At 44.5% G+C, this 20,447-nt stretch overlaps 2 protein-coding genes across 2 annotated transcripts; one reads left to right on the plus strand and one right to left on the minus strand.

The window, feature by feature from the left end:
• The first annotated feature begins 343 nt into the window (after nt 1-343).
• LOC308140971 (far upstream element-binding protein 2-like) lies at nt 344-6,006 on the plus strand. Its single transcript, XM_080510953.1, is given in 16 exon segments — nt 344-429; nt 618-654; nt 785-837; nt 928-999; nt 1,110-1,167; nt 1,326-1,497; nt 1,614-1,712; nt 1,808-1,927; nt 1,931-2,078; nt 2,690-2,811; nt 2,910-3,206; nt 3,357-3,472; nt 3,612-3,700; nt 4,056-4,265; nt 4,502-4,698; nt 4,791-6,006. Coding segments are annotated over 14 exon segments (1,722 nt in total). The 5' UTR covers nt 344-429; nt 618-654; nt 785-824; the 3' UTR covers nt 4,800-6,006.
• A 1,048-nt stretch (nt 6,007-7,054) lies between these two features.
• rfx1a (regulatory factor X, 1a (influences HLA class II expression)) lies at nt 7,055-20,063 on the minus strand. Its single transcript, XM_080511698.1, has 18 exons — nt 20,034-20,063; nt 18,265-18,645; nt 17,811-17,920; nt 17,629-17,724; nt 16,442-16,536; nt 15,924-16,350; nt 15,014-15,195; nt 13,726-13,845; nt 13,262-13,395; nt 12,809-12,927; nt 12,573-12,679; nt 12,307-12,458; nt 11,678-11,775; nt 11,187-11,336; nt 10,723-10,931; nt 9,796-9,949; nt 9,660-9,705; nt 7,055-9,570 (listed from the first exon to the last, which is right to left on the minus strand). Exons 2-18 carry the CDS (start codon nt 18,623-18,625, stop codon nt 9,410-9,412), a joined length of 2,721 nt encoding a protein of 906 aa, XP_080367824.1. The 5' UTR covers nt 18,626-18,645; nt 20,034-20,063; the 3' UTR covers nt 7,055-9,409.
• Nucleotides 20,064-20,447: the final 384 nt, after the last annotated feature.

A 20,447-nucleotide genomic window follows, 5' to 3' on the forward strand; every position in this document is an offset into this window, starting at 1 on the left:
TCCAAGTATCTGGTGAAGCACACGCACACTGAGCGTTCTTCCTCTGTGACAAGAGCACGAATCACACTTTTGTGTAATTCCAAAGTCTACAATTGCAGGCATAGTTCAGAGATAAAGAGTCAATTGTCTTGATGAGATGTTTTATTTATATATTTATTTATTAAAAATTTTTTCAGATTGCTGCTAAGATTGGTGGTGATGCTGCTCCTCCCTTGAACAACAACTCTACGTCAGATGGCTTTCCCTTCACTGCACAGAAACGACCATTGGAGGATGCAGGTAAGATCAGCCGTGGCTGTTCATACACTGTTGGTATTCTCACCCGTGTCCCCGATTACAGTCGCCACTTGTCATTTCCTCACCTGACAGAGGAACCCGAGAGCAAGAAGCTGGCAGCACAGAGTGACCTGGAATCAACCAAAGCTCTGTGTAAGTGTTGATCTGCTGCGTCACGCTCTGCTGACAGGCTGCTTTACCGTGTTAATGATTGGCAGTGTACAGGGTCGTCTCTTCACTCTTGGCCAGCGCCGTCTGGCCTGTTCCTCACACATTCCGACAGTGATCCGAAATGTTGACTTGCTCCATTGACTCCCTCTCTTTGTCTCGTCCCATCTCAGCTATTGGTGCGCAGTTAGCTGCTCTTGCGCAACAGAGGTGAGAATTTACAGCTGCTGTTTGTCTTTATACAACTATTAATTCATGGCGCGCACTTGGGATGTGGACTGTTGCTCAACTTGTTGCCTCTCACTCTCTTGTCTTTATCTCTACTTGTCGATGTTTTCAGACCCGCCTCCACCACGGAGGAGTACAGTGTTCCTGACAGTATGGTGGGACTCAGTGAGTGCAGGTTTAACATCCTATTTAAAGTCACACTTCTCCCACGTATTCCAACCACAGTGACTCCCCCTTTCTTTCCCTCCCCCCCAGTCATTGGCCGTGGAGGTGAACAGATCAATAAAATTCAGCAGGAGTCAGGCTGCAAGGTTCAAATAGCTCCAGGTACACACGGTTGCCTTAAACAATTGATTACTTTTATCAGAATGTACAACAATTTTTTTGTTGGAAGTCGTTGTGAAATTGAGGAATGCTTGCACTGTTTGTGTGTCCAGACAGTGGAGGTCTTCCAGAGAGGAGCGTCTCTCTCACCGGCTCTCCAGACTCGATAATGTAAGTTCTGGTAAAAAGCGTTCAGAAATGAGTGCTCAAACCCATTTTAAATACACCGTCTAGCCTTGATGACATATTTGTGATGTAAGTGTAACTTGATATTTCAGTATTTATGTTGACACGACTGTGGACTAACCACTGAGCTCTTGCCTGGCCAGGAAAGCCAAGATGCTGCTGGATGAGATTGTATCCAGAGGAAGAGGTACCCCTCCTTCTTCATTTCATGAATCCACCAATGGGCAGGATGGGGCCGTTCATGAGATGATGATACCTGCCGGCAAGGCCGGCCTCATCATAGGGAAGGGAGGAGAGACCATCAAACAGCTGCAGGTATGATGGAGAAAAAAAAAGAGAAATATCTTTTACATTCTGTATTTTTCAGCTGCACACGTATGTCATGTTAGTGTGTGAAAATGTCAGTCGTGTTGATTTGTGCATTACACCAGGAACGTGCAGGGGTAAAGATGATCCTCATCCAGGATGCTTCTCAGGGACCCAATGTTGACAAGCCTCTGCGGATTATCGGAGATCCGTACAAAGTCCAGGTGGGAATGGGGAAATTCTGCCAGAGATCTTCGTTATCTTCCAAAACAAAATGCTTCTCCATGTGCAGTAATCCGACTCTTGCGCCGCTTTTCAGCAAGCCCAGGAGATGGTGCAGGAGATTCTACGGGAGAGAGATCATGGCGGCTTTGGAGAACGGAATGAATTCGGTTCTCGAATGGGAGGAGGCATGGATGTAAGTTTGATTGGAGGGCGATGAACAAAATCCAAGCTCATCAATAACCAACGTGCGTTTTCCCCTCAGATCCCAGTACCGCGGCACTCGGTCGGTGTGGTCATTGGCCGCAATGGGGAGATGATAAAGAAGATCCAGAATGATGCAGGAGTCCGGATTCAATTCAAGCAAGGTGTGATTTCCATCAGTCCTCTCCAGTGCTTTACACTTTTAAGGTTTGTAGAGAACTGGAGCCCTTCCCAGCAAACTGAGTGAGTGCTGTCGCCTTCTTGGAGGAAAAGTGTTCTTCCATTTACATAACATGCAACTTAATGTGATCGAGACAACACAGCCTTTGGTTAGTCCTCTCATTACATGATTTCCTATCATGCAGCCAAGATGAGTTAATAATAGGAATTCCAAGCTGAATTTATTTATTTCCTTGTGCCAAACAATAGAAGTTTAGTTTCGGACAGAGGAGAAGTACTATATAAAATACAACCTTGCGCTTTGAGTGGCCCTGAGGCCAGACTTTGAACATGGCTGTTTGAATATGAACACAACAAGACAGGTTATTGTTTGACACAACGAGCTAAAGCGCGTCATAAATCAGGATAAAAGACTCAATCTGTACCAAAAAGGACATGGCACAGTTTAGAAAATATCTAGTCGAATAGTACTAAACAAAAGCATCAACTTCACGAGTTATCAAACCCCAAAGCGTTGATTCTCAGCAGTACCAATTTTTTTTGTCCTGAATAGTCAGACTGAGCTTTGCTTGATGCACATACCGACACTCCTCAGATGACGGAACGGGTCCAGATAAGATTGCCCACATCAGTGGACCCCCGGACCGCTGCGAGCACGCCGCCCAGATCATCAGCGACCTGCTGCAAAGCATCAGGGTCAGGGAGGAGGGACAAGGGGTATGGATGGCTTCCCTCTCGCGCTGCCACCTGCTGGCGACTTGATTTCCGTTCAGAATAAGCGGATATTGAAACTTTGTCTCCTCCGTCCCCCACAGGGGCCTCCAGGTCCTCCGGGCATGCCGGCGGGCAACAGGGGTCGAGGCGGGGGGGGACAGGGTGGCTGGGGTCCCCCCGGAGGGGAAATGACGTTCTCTATTCCCGCCCACAAATGTGGGCTCGTGATTGGCCGGGGAGGGGAGAACGTCAAGGCCATCAACCAACAGACTGGGGCGTTTGTGGAAATCTCTCGACAGCCGCCCCCCAACGGCGACCCAAACTTCAAGCTGTTCATCATCCGAGGGTCGCCACAGCAGATTGACCACGCCAAACAGCTCATTGAGGAGAAGATTGAGGCACGTGTCTTTTTTATTTTTATTTTTTTTTATTTTTAGAGATATGTGCTACTGTTTGTGTCTTTACTTGCCAGTTAACCAGGTTAATTGCTCTTCAGCGTCAATCTACTTGTCCAACCGTGTGATGTGCTCTTGTGTGGCACGTTGCAGGCTCCTCTGTGTCCCGTGGGTCCCGGGCCAGGTGGACCAGGTCCCGTAGGGCCGATGGGTCCCTATAACCCAAACCCCTATCCCCCAGGCCCACCAGGTGCTCCGGGCCCACCACAGTGAGTCGGAACAATTAAGTCAACAAACACCAGACCGCGTTTGAATCTGACGCTCTCATTCATTCAAATTGCGAAGCGTATTAATATTGTCTTAAGTGTCTTAACGGCGGGGAAACTTGTTTTACACCTTCTTCCTCAGCGGTGGGCCTCCAGGTCACCCCCAGTACACTCCTCAGGGCTGGAGCAACACCTACCAGCAGTGGCAGCCCCAGCCGCCCCAGGACCAGAGTGAGTCGCTCTCGACGTCACTGCCTCTGCCAATAAAACGTCCTCTGTGTTTATTCTAATGTTATCAAGCACATTCCGCTCAGCACTTATCTCAAACTGCACGTCGACTGTATCGCCGTGCAATTATTTTCCGATGAGTAACGACGTGATTTTTCAAAAAAAAAATCTGGAAAGGCCAGCAGGAGCGCTAATGGAAGTGTTGTTTGTGAGATGTACGTACGTATGCATTGCGGCCGTGGCTAACCCTCTCTCTGTTTCCCCCCCCCCTGGTCTCCAAGCCCGGTCTCCAGGCCAGTAGCAGGGGCTCACCCTCACCCTATGAGGACCTCACCCCTCCACCCTGCATCTTTTCTAGGCAAGGCAGCAGCCAATGACCCCAATGCAGCCTGGGCGGCCTACTACGCTCAGTACTACCAGCAGCCGTCTGCGGGCGCTGTGCCATCCCAGTACCCCGCAAACCCAGCCGGAGGTGCTCAGACGTCTGGGGACCAGACCCAGCCTGCACAGGCTCCCGGGCCTCAGCCAGACTACACCAAGGCCTGGGAGGAGTACTACAAGAAGATGGGTGAGGCCCCAAAAGAAGAAGAAGAAAAAAAACCCCACAACAAAACAACCTCTGATTGGTTGGCGAGCACTAAAAAGGGGAAAGACTTGTTGTGCTATACACTACCGTCCACTAAATCCAATGATTAGTGATTTGAACAATTAAAAACAAATGATAGGGATATTTTAACTCTTGATAAGGCAAAAGGACAACTACAGAAGTTATGGTTTCATGTTGTTGTTCAATGTCACTTCCAGGGCAGACGGGCGGCTCTGTGCCTGGACCGGCAGGCGGAGCCCCCGGAGCCTCGGCGGCGGCGGCGGCGGCGGCCACAGCGGGAGGCCAGCCGGATTACAGCGCAGCCTGGGCCGAGTACTACAGGCAGCAGGCGGCGTACTACGGGCAGACGGGACAAGCCCCTGGTCAGCCCGCAGCCGCTGCCCAGCAGGGACAGGTTGGTACAGAGCCCCGCATCACGTAGCTTCAATCAGCTTGCAGGATTTTCCACTTTTCTTCACAAGCTTCTCCCAACTGCTTGTGTCGTAGGCGCCGTGAGAGGATGTTGCGATCAAAGGCGAGGACACTGAACTCTCAGCCCGGATCCAGCCGTCATTTTTGATTTGTTTTTTTGGGGTTTTTTTGTGTTCAACCGCTGGATGATTTGAACTAAAATGTGAATTGAACCAGTGCTTTGCTGCTGAGAAGGAGGAAGAAGACTGAGAGACTGAGCTTCTCGATGCCTCTGCGTACATTTCTATTGACATGGACGCCTTGAATCGCTTCCTTCGTTGACCAGGGTGCCAAATGCATCCGTCCCATCTTTATTCTCTTCCCACTTTAAAGCACTTACCTTCATATCGCCAGTATTATTGTATCAACTCAATTGCACAGTGCTTTTAGGATATAATTATTACTTTTTTTATTTTTAAGGTGTTTTTTTTAAAAAAAATTTTAGGGGAGGCTGTAATTTAAAAGTCTTTATGTTTCGATAGTTTGAACTTCTGAATGTGGTTATAAGTGTACAAATGTGATTCTGATGAGTTGAGACTAAAACAAAAAGTAAAGAGCAGAGCTGCCCTGCATTCGCAGCGCAGCGTCCTTAAGGCTTCTCGTGATTGTAATGTATGTTTTTTTTTTTTTTTTTTGGTTTTCCTGTGATGTTTAGGAGAGATTTATGATTCTGGATGTGGATACGAGTTTATAATGAATGCGTGGTTCACGTTGCCATAATTTCAAAACCTCCTCCAGCTTCTTTTAAAATGGTTGTCTGTCTATGCACTATACTCACCTTTTGCCAGTGTTTGAAATGTATTTTCCGCAGTGTGTTTGCTCCGTTGAACTTTTGGGCTTTTTGGGGTTTAACAAAAAAAACTAAACATCTTGCTTTGGATGAAAGATTAAAAAGAAGAAATGGGAATTTGTACTAATTTTGAAACTGCTTATCAGAATTGTTTTTGTTTCATTATTACAGTATAAGACAACATTCAACTCCACAGGATGAAATTGTTTTAATCTTTTTTTTAAGCTTGTTTTTCATTAATTAATCACTGGTGTTGTTTTGCCATTTCAGTCATAGTTTTTATGCAAACTAATGTCTTCCAACATGTCCCACTGGAGCAGATACTGTGTATATACATATATTCAGCAATATAAGGCTTTTTCTTTTAACCTTGCGGAGATGTTTCGGGTATGATTCATGTATTCTGATCGGCAGCTGTGAGTCTTGCCTTTGGCAGCAATGTTGATATTGTTAATAGATGACCACCAGCAGCAATACTCAGAATAATAATAATTAAAAAAAATCACTAATGTGAATTACTGTAAACTGGTGTTGTATGGTTTTTGTGTTGTATAAACATATATCTCAGGTTGTTGTGTGATAAATCCACCACTAGATGTCGCCCATAATCACATTCAGAGTAAAGATTAAATTCAGGGACACAAACGTCTTCCAAGTATCCAGGTTGAATGAATTAGTCCCTGAAATGAAATCCAGTTCCATTGGAGGATCCATCCAGTTATTGTTGCAAGAAAACGTTCTGATATTATGAGAAACTAACATTGATTTTCATTACTTAAGGTAAAATTAAGTACATGTAAAGTTTTAGTACATGTAAAAAAAAAAAATCTAAATCTTACCATTTTACCATCTACTTTAATTTGTACCGTTGTGGGGTGTTTATTGATCTCCCCATTAAATCTTATTTTGGTACCCTGGATATTTTGCATGTATGTTTTTGTTTATTTACGAAGCTCCGGTTGCAGTTAGGTTAGTGGCAGTTAGTCAGTTGTCTAAAAGTTGGTGTATCAATACAGATTGATCGTGGTGAAATTCAACAGCATAGCTTTAGATTTTAATATTGACAGTCGATTTTGAAATACTACAAAGGTAGTGGAAATAGGTTGGAATAAAGTTGGCTAAAACAGTCACACAGGATTGAGTAAGGCTTTTTCACACACGTCAAATCAATCATTCCATTAAAAAAAAAAAAAAATGAGCCCCACCACAAGTAATCTGTGTTTGTTCACTGCACAAACAAACTGCCTTCTGGTGTACTGACAGGCTCAAGGTGTTTGTGGTTCCTTGCTGCTACAGAAGCGGTAACAGGCTGGTGTGTGTGTGTGTCAGAGGGGAACGCAGGATGCCACAGTCTGTTTACCAACCATTTTTAGATAGTGTTCGACACGAAGATGATGCATTTCGATGGGCAGATGTGTGCAGGTGTGTGTGTGTGTCTGTGTGTGTGCTTTCAGTTCACATCTGCAAGGCACAGAAATCCAAAAGACTTGACGAGAGTGCAATTTTAAAAATTACTTTAATTTATATCTTTAAAATTAAAAACATCTGAATTGCATTCTACCACCTCCAAAGGCACAGTCATACTTACAGCAGACCAAATTCATAAAACACTGCCACCGAACATCTTTTTTTTTGTTTTCTTCTCAATTTCTTTTGTACATAAGAAACAACGCACCATAAAAATGACTGAACAGTTGTTGTTTTTTTTGTTTGTTTGTTTTTTTTAACTGGGTAAACAATGGCCATTCTGTAAGCTGTAGATCATTAAAAGACTGGAGTGATATGTATTCAGCTGTGGTCGCATTAGACTCCATATAAAGGATGATGTGCTGGTTTGTTTAGAAATTGCACACTGCAGCTATTCAAAGACACAGAATTCAAATATTCATTCATGAAATGTTTACAATAATCAATCTGGACAAACAGTGTTTCAGAATATGAATGTCTGAAGCAAAAACAAAGCCATTGGCAAGAGGATGGGAATGCAGTGAGATGAGTATTGGTGGAGGACTGTGCAGAAAGAAAAAAAGCTTTCCGATCTCCCACCTTTCAAAATCTGGCACCTCCACCTCGCTATTACAAAAAAATAAAATAAAATAAAATATAACACACCTTCAAAAGGAAATTAACAAAAACAAAAAGCCATTTCAGAAAATTCTGAATTTTAAAGACAATAGTCAACATGTGCAAAGAGGCAGGGCCTTAGCCTGTTTGTGGAAAAAGCCATCAGATATGACGGAGGAATAGAAAACTGAACGTACAATCACAAATCAATAATGCACACAAAGGTTGGTTACAATGTGTGACAACACAACACCATACACTGCACAAGAGGTTCACTTCGTGACAACAAAATTCAAAATAGTGGATAAATATACAGCAGAATATAAGTATATCACTGTTCTCACTCAGGCACAGTCCTCCCGAAAACATAGAAAAGGGAATGTGAAAACAACGGGATCTGTGTTTAAAACATGTCGGTTTTGGCATACACATGGAGACAAATACTCAGAAATAAGGCGAGAAAACAACATGTCAAAGGATAAGATGTGAGGCAACAAAGGAACGTATTACAGGTAGAGGAGTGAAGCACTTTGAACAGAACGTGCGACACAGAACGGCACGTTTCGTGGAACCAGGTGTTCAGGAGAAGAGGATTTTTTTTGCAGCAACTAATGGGGAGTCCCGATACCGCGGCCTTCGCTTCATCTTTACAAGTGTGAGCAGCAGCCGTGTTCCAGCCGGTTCAAGAGCACACTGACAATTCATTTACAAGTTGGACTGAATCAAACTGGAAATTTACACACACACACACACCCACACACACACACACACCTCCCAGATCCCAGAAAAATCTGACCGCTTTGGAAAATATCTACAGAACGACACTTGGCTTCACATTCGCACAATCAGACGCGCACGACAATCGGCAAAAGGGCGTTTCAATCAGACTCCGGGAATAACGGCGGTCGCGTGACCACAAGTGCTCGTACAAGCAGACAGAAAAACACACACACACACACACACACACACATACACACACACACACACACACACGGACGGACGCGCACACACGACACTAACCGAGCTAAAAGTCCCCACCGCCCCTTTGTGTTCAACAGCTCTCGCGGACGGTTTCAACTGTCTGGAGGAAGAGTCAGCTCCAGTTTCTCCAGTAGCATGAGTGACTATCTCCAGCAGCAGACGTTTCCTTTACACACACGTCACAGTATTCTGGAGATCGCTTAAATACGGCAGTGACAGTTTTAGGAGGATCTTGGGTGAAGACGACACAGCTACAGGTTGAAATGCAATGAGAGAAATAAAACATGCCCCGGCTTCACTTTGTTTTGTTTTGTGTGTGTTTGTTTTTTTTTGTTTTGTTTTGTTTGTTTGTTTTTTTACAAATTCATACAACTTAAGGTTAAAATGCTATTTTTGGAGTAAGAAACAGTTTGTTTGATTTTTCAAGCCACGTCTGTTTGCAATGTTAGCGATTGCAGCTTTGATCAATGATGCCATCAGGTGTTTGTGCCATCCAGGCAGCAGCAGTGTCTGACAGAGTGTGCTTTGATCGTGTGTGTGCGCGTGTGTGTGTGTGTGTGTGTGTGTGTGTGTGTGTGTGTGTGTGTGTGTGTGTGTGTGTGTGTGTGTGTGTGTGTGTGTGTGTGTGTGTGTGTGTGTGTGTGTGTGTGTGTACAACACACAGTCAAAAGAGTATGCAGCAATGTGTGTGCACTCGCAGATTGACAAGATCTATATACATGTGTCAGGTGTAGTGTGTGTGTGTGTGTGTGTGTGTGAGAGAGAGAGAGAGAGAGAGATCAATGTGATCAGCCAAATATCTGTTGGTGTTACTCTGTGGTTAGTTGTCCCCCGACCCGGTGGTGAAGAGGACCCTCTGGTCAGTTCTGGCCAGCTTGGCCGGAGGCTCCAGAGACTCTTCTCCGAGCACGGCTGCGTCCGGAGGAAGAGTCAGCTCCTGGCCTTCTTCGTCACTCTCCTCCTCTTCCTCCTCTTCCTCCTCTGCCATGGAAAGGTGAAAGGGTGGTTACACGACAATGCACAGGGGGCACGACTGTCAGTGGGAGATAACAGAGTGGAGCAGCACAGACCTTTGTCGGGGTCCAGCTGGTTCAAGCCTCGGCCTAAACTGGCAAACTGATGATAAGAGAGGAAGAGGTGAGTATTTCAGATAAAGCTTAATATCGTAATATCAGTTTATTCATGGCAGTTTATTCAGGGTCATACCTCCCCCATAACAGCAATTGGAGTTTCTCCTTTCGCCTGGGCCACTCTGTGCTCTATAAGGTAGTACATGTACTCGTCGTACAGCAGGCGGATTAGGTGAAAGGATCCAAAACTGGCCGCACTCCTCAGGGTGAGGTCTCTGATCACCATGGAGCTGGACAGCAGAAGACGGAGGATAAGCCACTTCTAAAAACACACACAAGTCCTATTTCTCTGCACAATTAGGAAGTACAATGTTCCACTGTTGGCAGATAGACGCAGATAAATTCCTTAGCTAAACTTATTGTCGTGACTGGTTCCTGATTCTGAAGAAAGCAGAACAAAAGAAGAGGAGAGTGTATTCTAGTTTTGTGTTTTCAATGAACCAAATTGTAAATGGATGACTAGTGGATCATGTCCACAATAATGTAATTCAGAGACTTTTATGTTGCTATATCCACAGGCTGTTTTATGAACGAATGAATTTTGAACCAAAGAGTAAAATTAAAAATAGGGAGTAATAAGAAGTGACTCATGCATTCTTATATGTATTTTTGACTTTTCTATCATCTCAAATTGGTATACATATACAAAAGTATACGTTGTTAAAGCATCCTTCAACTCAGAATTCAACGTTCACAACTACAATTCATATCAAAGTGGAAAGTCCACTTAAATGAGTCTCACTTTAACAAGAAACATTTACATGAGGGAAATTGAAAAAGCTCATCTTTTTTTTTAACTACTTGTCTAAATGTTGTTTATAGCTAGTTTTTACTTTTCTAATTGTTTTCATCACTGTTTAAATACAATGATCTTTTAGACAGTTTTTGCTTGTCTAAATAATAAAGTATTTTGAGTTGTCTTGCTGACGAAATGTGCGACAGAAATCAAAGCTATTGAAGCTATACTTGTACAAACGACCCATTAACAGCTTCCTGGCCGCACCTGTAAAAAGACCACTTCAGAAGAAAGAGCTTGGCGGCCTTCGGGAAGGCGGAGCTGTGTTGGTAGGGCTTTAGGACCTGGGAGACGACGCCATCGAGCCACGCCGCCCACTGCTCCAGCGAGTTCTGCTGCTGCAGGGTCAGCTTAAAGTCCTGCTCCAGCCGCTGAACAACTCTGTCTTCACACCGGCACACCCATGAGGCCTGCTCCTGAAAACACAAGGCGTGATGAGGTTAAAGAAATAAAATGTGGATCAGTCGGTTGCACCTGGTTTTCGGTACATACAAGGCAGAAGGGTGACTTCATGATCACACACATTGGTCACCTTGCTTGGTAAAGAGTTGCCGGGAGTGCTAACCACGATACAACCGTGCGGCCCATGACTCGATCGCTCCCAAAATCTCATATGACATCACATGAATACCGCCCCCGGGGGCTAAATAAGTCAGGGGTTTTTAACCAACCTGGACGTTTGCGAAGTCAACGCGGTTAAGGTCGGACAGCATCTGGTTGATCTGGGCCGTGTTCTGGAGGACAGCACGGGCGGCCTGCGCGAGGTGATTCAGACTGGTGTAGCGACGGAGGGTCTGAGCGAACGCAGTAGCTGATGTGACCTGCGAGCACGAGGAGGAGTTGAGTCGCACACAAAAAACACAAAAAGGGAGCTTGAATAGTCCAACTGTGGGAGGAAAACCTTCATAATCACATACGTTTACCTCACGTTGTTCTGATGCGACAAGTTGTTCATAATAAGCTGTTTTCCTATGAGTAATTAGATTTAGTACATTTCTGTGTATATTATACAAACACCTGATAAGATTGCCACAGACTTTCATAAAGCATTAGCTTCGTCTTCTGTTCATAAAAGAGAAAAAAGAGTTTTGGTAACGTTAGACCCTTGATGACCCAGAAAATCGGTTTTCATCAACTGTGACCGAACAGAAGGGGATTGTACCTTGATGCGGACCATTTCCTCAGGGATGTTCATCATGGCGTTGGTCAGCCAGCTCTCAAGACTCTTGGCAAAGTTTCGGATGGCTTGTGTTAAGGCACCTGCAGGGAGCAGAGGGGACAAACACTACTAGCCTCTGACATTTTCAAATCAAACACTCATCCGAGTGTCGAAATCTTTGCTCGAGAAACCCGATTTCTTGATCATATATCTGATCGTTCCATTTCCAGGGTGTCCAAATTACTTGGAAGAGAAAAGCAGACTGGAAATCTATGTATTTGGCAGCAGTGTGGAGGACTGAAAACCCAAAAATATTCTAAAAACAGAACAACGCAGGCTCTGACCAAAAACATAATTGAAAGAGAAAGACAGAAGTGCAACTGCCGGTGATGTGCCAGAGCTGAACACTTTGTTACTACGGCGCTTGAATAAACCAGTAGAGAACCATCACAACAACAAAAATTCTGAAATTACGAGTTACTGGAGATCAATTCTGAATCTCACTAATTCCAGATAGAAAACCAGTTTAACAGTTCCTTGTTTTGAACAATTGGAAAAAATGTGCATTTTAACCACTCGTGATTTTTGTCAGAACACCAATGTAAATCTACTAAGCGGGCCAGTCTTCTTACTGGGAATGGGTCTGAGGACATCAGGGATTAGGATCTCCACCAGGCCCTGGTACAGGCTGTTGTCACAGTCGCGGCTCCAGCGCAGCACAGGCTCATATTTGCACAGCAATACCAGGCAGGATTTAGGGAGTCGCTTCTCTGACTCATCATGCCTGCAGAGAAAGAGAAAGTCTGAATGGAAATGGCACTGCTACGGCTATTGGGAGGATTCTCTGGCGACGTACGGGACCAGTCTGAATTTTGAATCTTCAAATTGAACCACTCACACGGCCAGTGTTGCATCTCCGCTCTGACTTTGGCTAAACCTCCAGAAGGTCTTCCAGAGAGTCTCCACCAGGGTGAACTGCAGGTTGACCATCACATCCAGTATAGCCTGAAAGAACATCGGAAAAGCTTTTCTTTTTCTCCTATCTGGTTTCAGTAAATACTATCATAGTCATAGATTGTTTGTGCAACTTGCAACTTTTTCACTTACAACTGAAGGTAAAAGCCAGGTAATTACCTCACAGTGTTCCCTGTAAAGCAGCTGAAAGCTCTTTATGTGCTCGAGCTCAATGCCCTCTGGCAAAGACTTCCCTTGGAGATCGATGTCTGGGAACTCTGGGAGAGCTCTGGATGCATCTAGACACGGGACACCAGAACGCTTAGATAAATGACATTCACGTTTCAAATTACGCCTGAGCTTTGAATAAAAAGTGTTTTCAGAGACATGGCTGTCCTGGTTAATGGCGTTTACATTAAAAGACATGTATATATGAGTTTATGTTATAAATACCAATAATCTGGTATGTGATTGTTTGACAAATACCAAATGAGTCGTTTACGCATCCAAATAAAAACTGAATCAACATATTGTCATGCCAGTCATATATATATATATACATCTACGACTTTATGAGTGAGATTATTTTTTGTCACCTTTGCAGCCTGTTTGATCACTGCTCACTGAACTCACCGAGGAACTGCTGGTACTGCTGAACCTGGGTGCTGATGTCCACATGTCCTGACCCCTGCTGCTGCTGCTGCTGCTGCACTGTCCCCGCCGCCGTGCCATTGGTCATTCCTTCCACTTTATGCACAGGCTTCAACCTGATTGGAAGAGAGGCAAAAAAAAAAAAAAAGAAAAGAAAAAAAGTGCATTAAACATTCAGGACCAGGACAAAGGCAATAAATAATACAGTGAAATAAAATAGTCACTCGGGCTCATCAGAGGCCTGGCAGGTGCCTGGAGCCACGGCACGACGGAAAAAAAAAACATGTGTAGTGTGGGAGGGAGAAGGAGGGGGAAGAAAAAAAACTTGTCTATGACAAAACAACATGGAGAGCATTGACTGAAATGAGGAGAAAGACTAATTGCTGCAGCGGTGTGATGATAAATGAGGCGTGCTGGTGTGTGTGTGTGTGTGTGTGTGCGTATACCTTTGTTTCTGTGAGAACGGCTGTTGCCTCATGGCCAGATGTTGCTGGTCCTCCATCAGACGGAGGAGTGAAGAGCCTGCCTTGATTCTCAGCCCATAATAGTGGTATTTGGAATTGCCCCTTGTGGGAGCAAATAAAAATGGGTTACTATAAAATCCTTCACCTGTATTAGCGAGCATGCAAACAATTTTATTTTCAAGGGAGAGGAGCTTTTACGTTCTCACTCCACAAATCCTACAAGTACTAAAAAAATATATGATATTCATTTTGGAAGAAAAAAAACAAACCCCGCCATGTTATCTTTAAAACTATCTCATTTAAATACATTTAAATTCTAAAAAGTTGGTTTTACTTGCTTGCTCTATCGTCCTTTGTCAAACTCTCTCACCCACACACATGCTGTCCGTCTTTATCTCTACCCACATACTTTCCTACACGAGGCGAACATGTTGCAATGCTCCAGAGAACGCTATATGCTCAGAGAAATATCGAATTATTCTTGAGCTCAAACTCTGGCTGGTCATCTGTTAATTTATGGAGCCGCATGCAAAATAGATGATCACGCATCCAGAGGATGCTTGCCATTAAAGAATGGCGGAACACACAGCTTGTACACCATGTAGGATCTCTATGGCATGCTTATTGTAGGAAGGGGGATTTATTTTCAGATATGTCTCTTTACTGTTACCAGGCTCGTTAGTGATGTCGCTGTAATTTCTATTTCGCCATTCAGATACAAATTAAGCACACTCAATGCACAAAGCAGAGTAACGTGAATATGCAGATGGACTGAGTGCTTTTTACCAGCTATTTTTTCCAGGGGTCTCAATATTGTTTTATTGTGTCCTACTGTTTGTCACATGTTTTCTTTTTTTTTAATGGATCTGATTTTTGGCTGTCTTGTGGTTCATATTCTATAGAAATGGCAAAGACAGGATTCATGGTTTAATAGTGTATCTATACTGAACAAAAATATAAACATAACACTTTTGTTTATCATTTTTCATGAGCTGATCTCAAAGATCACCATTTGCCCCTCATCTCCTTCGCATACGGTAGACTTGATCAGGTTGTTGAGGAAGTGCCCACTAACACAGATATCGACAAATCTGTCAATAATATTTGAGAGAAAAATGCCTTTTGCAGACATAGAAAAAAGTCTTAAGAGTTCAGCTCATGAAAAATGGGAGACAAAAAAACAAAAGTGTTGCATTTACATTTTTGTTCAGTGTGTACGACCCCTTGGGTTTCCGACGCCTGTGTTTGGCTGCGCGACGACCAATCTTACCGTGTGCCCAGGCGTCGCGTGCGCAGCCCCATGAACACGGATCTGATGAGCTTGCCGAAAGATGCGGCGTTCACAGGCTCCAGCTTCTGCTCCTGGCAGTGCAGCAGGTAGTGACAGTAAAGGGTGGAGCGCGGCAGACTCACTCCTTCAGCTGTTTCATAGTTGTCCAGCAACCACTGTACCTGGCACACAGGCAACGAAGACAAGAAAAGAGCTGGTGCAGTTAGCAAAGCCGACACGTACAGAACCCAAGGAAAGACACCACGGTGGAGGTGCGCACAAATGCACGCGCGGTTAGCAAACACGTCACACACACATATTCCACTGAATAACCAGTGCATGCACAAACACCAGACTAATCATTAAGTCATACAAGCACAAACCCATTCATTGTTGGAATCTGTCGATCATTCGGACATGGAAAGACAAATACATTTGTTTGCGTGCCGTGGCATACAACTTTGGTATGCAATGAATCAATGACCTGGAGGACTGATGGGATGTCTGCCAAACACATTTTGGTCATCATTATCATATGAGGTTCAATATGATGAATTTTTAGGATGAAAAATATCGTGTTGGGACATTTCAGGCAAATAAAGAAAAATACCCCTTCATCACATGCACTGCAATGATATGAAAGTGATGAGGTCATGGTTTGTTTTCCTTCAGAAGGAAATCACAGTTAAAAGGAAATACTGTGTCCTACAAGTGGGATAGCGAACAAGTAAGATTTCAACTGTTCCTCGTACAAACGTCCAGATTATTATTATTTTATTTTTTTTAATTGTGCTATCCACTTGCAAAGAACAAAACATACTATGACATCATCACTGTGCGCCACCAAGAGATTACGTGAATGAAAACAAAAAGGGAGAAGAAAGTTCCTGCGCTTGGCGCCTCTGCATACCTTCTTGTCTGCCGACGGCACGCTACTCTCCTCGCCTTCTGTAATACTCACAGTGGCTGGGGAGGCGCGGGCGGTGTGCGAGTAGCTCTGACTGTTGCCAGCTGCCCCTCCACTGCTACTGCTGCCGAGCATGTAACCCCCCTGGATCACATAGCTGCCCGCGGCGCCACCGTTGGTGCCCCCCCCATCCCCCGACCCGTTGGTGGTGCCACCCGCGGTCACCACGGTGGCCCCTCCCCCTGCTGCACTAGTCGGCTGTGCCACAAACATGGACACGCCCCCCGTGGTGCCAGTGGTCACTGAGACGGTCAGAGGTGTGCCAGGGGTGGACGGCTGTGAGCCGGAGGTTGGCTGACCTTCATAGTACTGGGCAGCAGTGGTCTGGGTGTACAGAGGGGTTTCGGTGTACGGGAAAGTGCCGGATCGACTGGACGAGAGACACAAGAAAGTTGACGTTAGAGGGCAAGAAAACCGAAGCGGCGTTTTTGGGGAAACCATTGACATGATTGCGTTCTAACATGGTGCTGGTGGTGTAGCTGCTGTCTCCTCCTTCGACATATTGTACTTGGTTGGTGTACACGTGTTGCACCGGCACAGTTGTGAGCTGCTGGACCTGAGGAGTGAGGCACACACACACACAAAAAAAAAAAACCCTTACACATTTTTTTTTTCTTTTTCTAATATGGTATTCAATGTATCTGACAAGAATCACATACATTTCCTTTCCGCTGATCCTGCTCTGTTCTCTCATCTTTATAATAACAGTTTCTAGTCTAAAGCTGACCTACTTGGAAGGCGTCAGTTGAAGTTAGCTGAGGTAGCTGATGGGGATATGACGTGATAACTGAAGAAAGTCCTCCCGTGACTTTCTCAGCTCGCATACACACATCCACTGACTGAAGGGCATCGAAGAAGATGGAGAATGGATTTGTGAAGTAATCAACGGCGTCGTTTCCAGATGCCCGGGCCTGACTTTCTGGCTGATCTGTCTCACGCGGCTGCGGTTGTTCTTCTAGTCTCATATCCCTCACTAACCTGGCCTCCTCAGTCCTTAGGGGAAGCTGAAATGTAGCAAGTTTGATCAAAAACTTAGGAAGCTGACTCATACCAAGCCAAGGGACAATACGGTTGTCAAGTGTAGTTTGTGTTAGAGGTCACATGACAACATATTGCATTTTGAGACACAAAGATCTGGAAATTTGATTGTTACATTCCATTAATGCATTCAAATTACAAGTGCTGCTGTGGGGAAAAAATACTCAAGTAAACTGCAAAAGTATTCTTTCCCAAAAAAAATCCCCTTCAAACTAAATGTAATCACTTGGTCAATTGCAGTCATTCAAGCAAAATGTACCTGCATATACAAACAATAAAGTTAATGACAATAACACTAAAGTGATTTGATTTGCTTACAAATATATATAAAGTGTTTTCATGGGTTGAATCAATAACTTTAAAGGCCAAAAGCTTGCAAAGAAAAGATTTGTTGTAAATTATACTTTCATAATGAGGCTACATCATTGAATGTAAAAAAAAACACCCAAAAAGTACAAATATAGAGATAATACCTAATTGAAGTAATGTCAGAATATGTTTTCAGTTACTTGACAAATGAAACGGAGTCTACCTGTGATTTGTTTGTACTTGATTTCAGTAATAGCACAAATGGTTACTAGATGTAGCTGTGATCATTTGCTGTAGTTACCTCCTGCGTGATGTGAACAGGCTGTAGACTGGTAACACTGAGCTGTGTGCCTGGCTCAGTTTTGGCAATCTGGGAGGTGGCCTGCACCACAGATCTCTGTCGGAATAAAGAAACAGGGAGTCTTTTGGGATGAGGGAAAATAAATTGTCACGTTGTGATTGGCTGAAGTGCTAACAATTTACCTGTTGAGCAGCTTGTACTTGCTGAACAACTTGAGTGGGAACTCCTGTCTGTATCACAGGCGGAGGGGGGCTGGAGTCCGACACGCTGTCACTGGAGTGGAGGGAGCCCTCTGAAAGATGAAGAGGAGCGAAAGCTAGTTTCACAACTTAGTGAAAGTGAATCTTATATTTGATGTTCAGTTGGTGTGCAGTAGTCTTTCTGCGGACTCAACTCATATATCATTCCAACCCTTTAATGTATGCTGGGTAGAGTTACTAAGAAGCAAACTGGTAACAATGATTATTGTAAGAAACAGCTTTGAGGTTTTCTTCAACAGTCTAGTGTAGGCTTTTATGCATGTATATTCTAATGCAATTGCCTACAGTAAAGCTATTAGTGCAAAAAATATATAGAATAGAATAGAATAGAAATACTTAATCCCCATTTTTTTCACATGACATTGAGGTATATTACCTGTGACTGTAACAACGATGTATTGGGGGGTGCTTTGAGCATTTCCAGTCTGTGTTGGGGAGCCTTGAATCTCTGCTGTCACATACTGTGTCTGAGCGGGCTGGACCTGTGCTGCGGACGGAGTTTGGCTACCAGCTGCAGGTTTCTGGGAGGCGATGGAGGAGGCTTGCTCGGTGGGAGTAGTTTGGCCAGTAGGTGTGACCACTGTGGGTGTGGTCACGGTCGTTTGAATCTCGGCCAAGAACTGAGGGGCGGTTGAGGGAGTGGAGCTGGCATCAGGTTGACTTGGTGTGACTGTAACAACAGCCCCTTGATGTTGGGCTGCTGGCTGGATCTCACCAACATAGCCTGTGGTGGCCATTACAAAAAGTGGAAATCGCCCTAGGCAGGAAAAAAAAGAAAAAAAAGAAAATTACTAATAAATGTAGATTTTTATTTCAAACTTGTGAATATATATTCTGGCTATTAAAAGGTAGACGTGTGAAGTCAATATGACAAGAGACTCTGAACCTTATTTTTCCACAGGATACCAGAAAAGAAGTCCAAGTATCAAGCAGCGATCATCATCACATCTTTTTTTTTTACACTCTATATTCAATAACTTACATACTTAAATCAGACTTCAACATTCTCCACTGCTTCACAGAATGAGGTGTGTTTGTGAGTTCTACTGTGGCTGACTTTGTTGGTGTAGTTCATGGAGGAGGAGGAGAAGAGGGGGACATTGTGGTGTCTCATTACCTGTAATGTGATCACATAACCTATGGCCTTTCACGTAGGCGAAATCCCTATGCTGTTTTGGCTTTTTAAATACCACACACATGCAACATGAGAAATGCATTCGTTGTCTCAGTCTGCAAATGCTAATGCCAAAAGGTTTTCCATACACGCCACGTTCTGTGCCAGTAAAACTATAGCTGGGAATTACACCTTCAATCTTCTATTGATTTATCTGGAACTGAATCTTTATTTTGCGGACAAAGGCGTTAAAGTGGAAGGGAGACTTGCAGGGCACCTGCAGAACGCCCTCCTTCGCCACGCCCCTCCCACGTTAAACGTCTACCACCTGCCACGGCTGCTTCCCATTAACTGTGGGTTGTTCAAACGCTGCTCCGAAATACCAACAGAAGAAGAAGAAAAGAAAAAAACCGTCCAATTTGTGAGAGTTCACACTGGACTGCCCCCAATTTTGGCCTCCGTTGTGTGCAGTTAACATTCTATTCCCGTGTGTTGAGTAGACTGATGGAAAAAAAAAAAAAAAAAGATCCACAAACGAGTTAAAGCACCACGGAGGGCGCACGGCGCGTGCACTTCACAGTCGAGTGTCCATTTCTGGTCATTTGATACATTAGCCGCGTGCAGTGGCGAGCACGAGCCTGTCGTGACAGCACCCGTGCTAACTATTCGGCGAGGCAGCACGGACTGGAAGCTCACTGGTCCCTACAACAACCGCCATTTTGTACCGTTTGCATTTGACATCGCCATAACAACGGCCTGCTTGAGTATGCATCTGTGGCTGCGTCGTCATGGCAGGCGATATTCAGTGTCACTCGACAGAGCAGCGAGCACCGAGTGCCGCATTCAATGAGGGCGGTCGAGCGATTATCGCAGCCGCGGCTAGGCTAGCGGGCTAACGCCAGTCAAACACTGAGCGGGAGTTGCCTGTTATGGCTACTGAAACAACAAGGGGGGGGAAAAGGCAATAGCACAAATCAGTGGAAGCACCAGAAGAAATAAAAATAATTCCTCCAAAATGATAAAAGCCTCACCTCTGGTTCCACGTGTGGATTTTCCCACGGGTAAAATATCTCCTTTTTAATTTTATGGCGGATTCAGTTGTTGTTGTTGTTGATTCTCGTTGCTGGGTTCTTGTCGCCAGGGCTACCGTGGCTATGGCGCTTCGTCCTCACCAGGGCAACTGTTGCTACCCACCCGCTCCCTGCCCTCCCCCTTCGCTGCGCTGATTGGCTGAGACGTCTTAAAGGCGCAGTTGCACGAGCGAAAAAAGCCACTACAAAGCCGTCCACGCCCATTTGAGGAGAATCCCTGTCTGATCCCAGTTTTCACAACTATATAGTCTGTGAAGCTGACGGGTTAGTCCCGATGCTTCTCACAATTATCAAGGTAATAATGCGACGATTTCATTCTAAAATTCAAACACTGGATGAAGCCAATGCATGAAA

This window comes from Blennius ocellaris (genome assembly GCF_963422515.1).
Source record: "Blennius ocellaris genome assembly, chromosome: 16".
Lineage (NCBI taxonomy): Eukaryota > Metazoa > Chordata > Actinopteri > Blenniiformes > Blenniidae > Blennius > Blennius ocellaris.

Excerpts from the sequence above, each read along its gene's own strand:
- rfx1a (XM_080511698.1), bottom strand. The coding sequence starts at position 18,625 with ATGGCCACCACAGGCTATGTTGGTGAGATCCAGCCAGCAGCCCAACAT. Across the intron at positions 12,680-12,808 it reads TTTACAGGGAACACTGTGAG|GCTATACTGGATGTGATGGT; the intron begins GTAATTACCTGG and ends ATGTTCTTTCAG. Across the intron at positions 10,932-11,186 it reads TTGACTTCGCAAACGTCCAG|GAGCAGGCCTCATGGGTGTG; the intron begins GTTGGTTAAAAA and ends TTGTGTTTTCAG.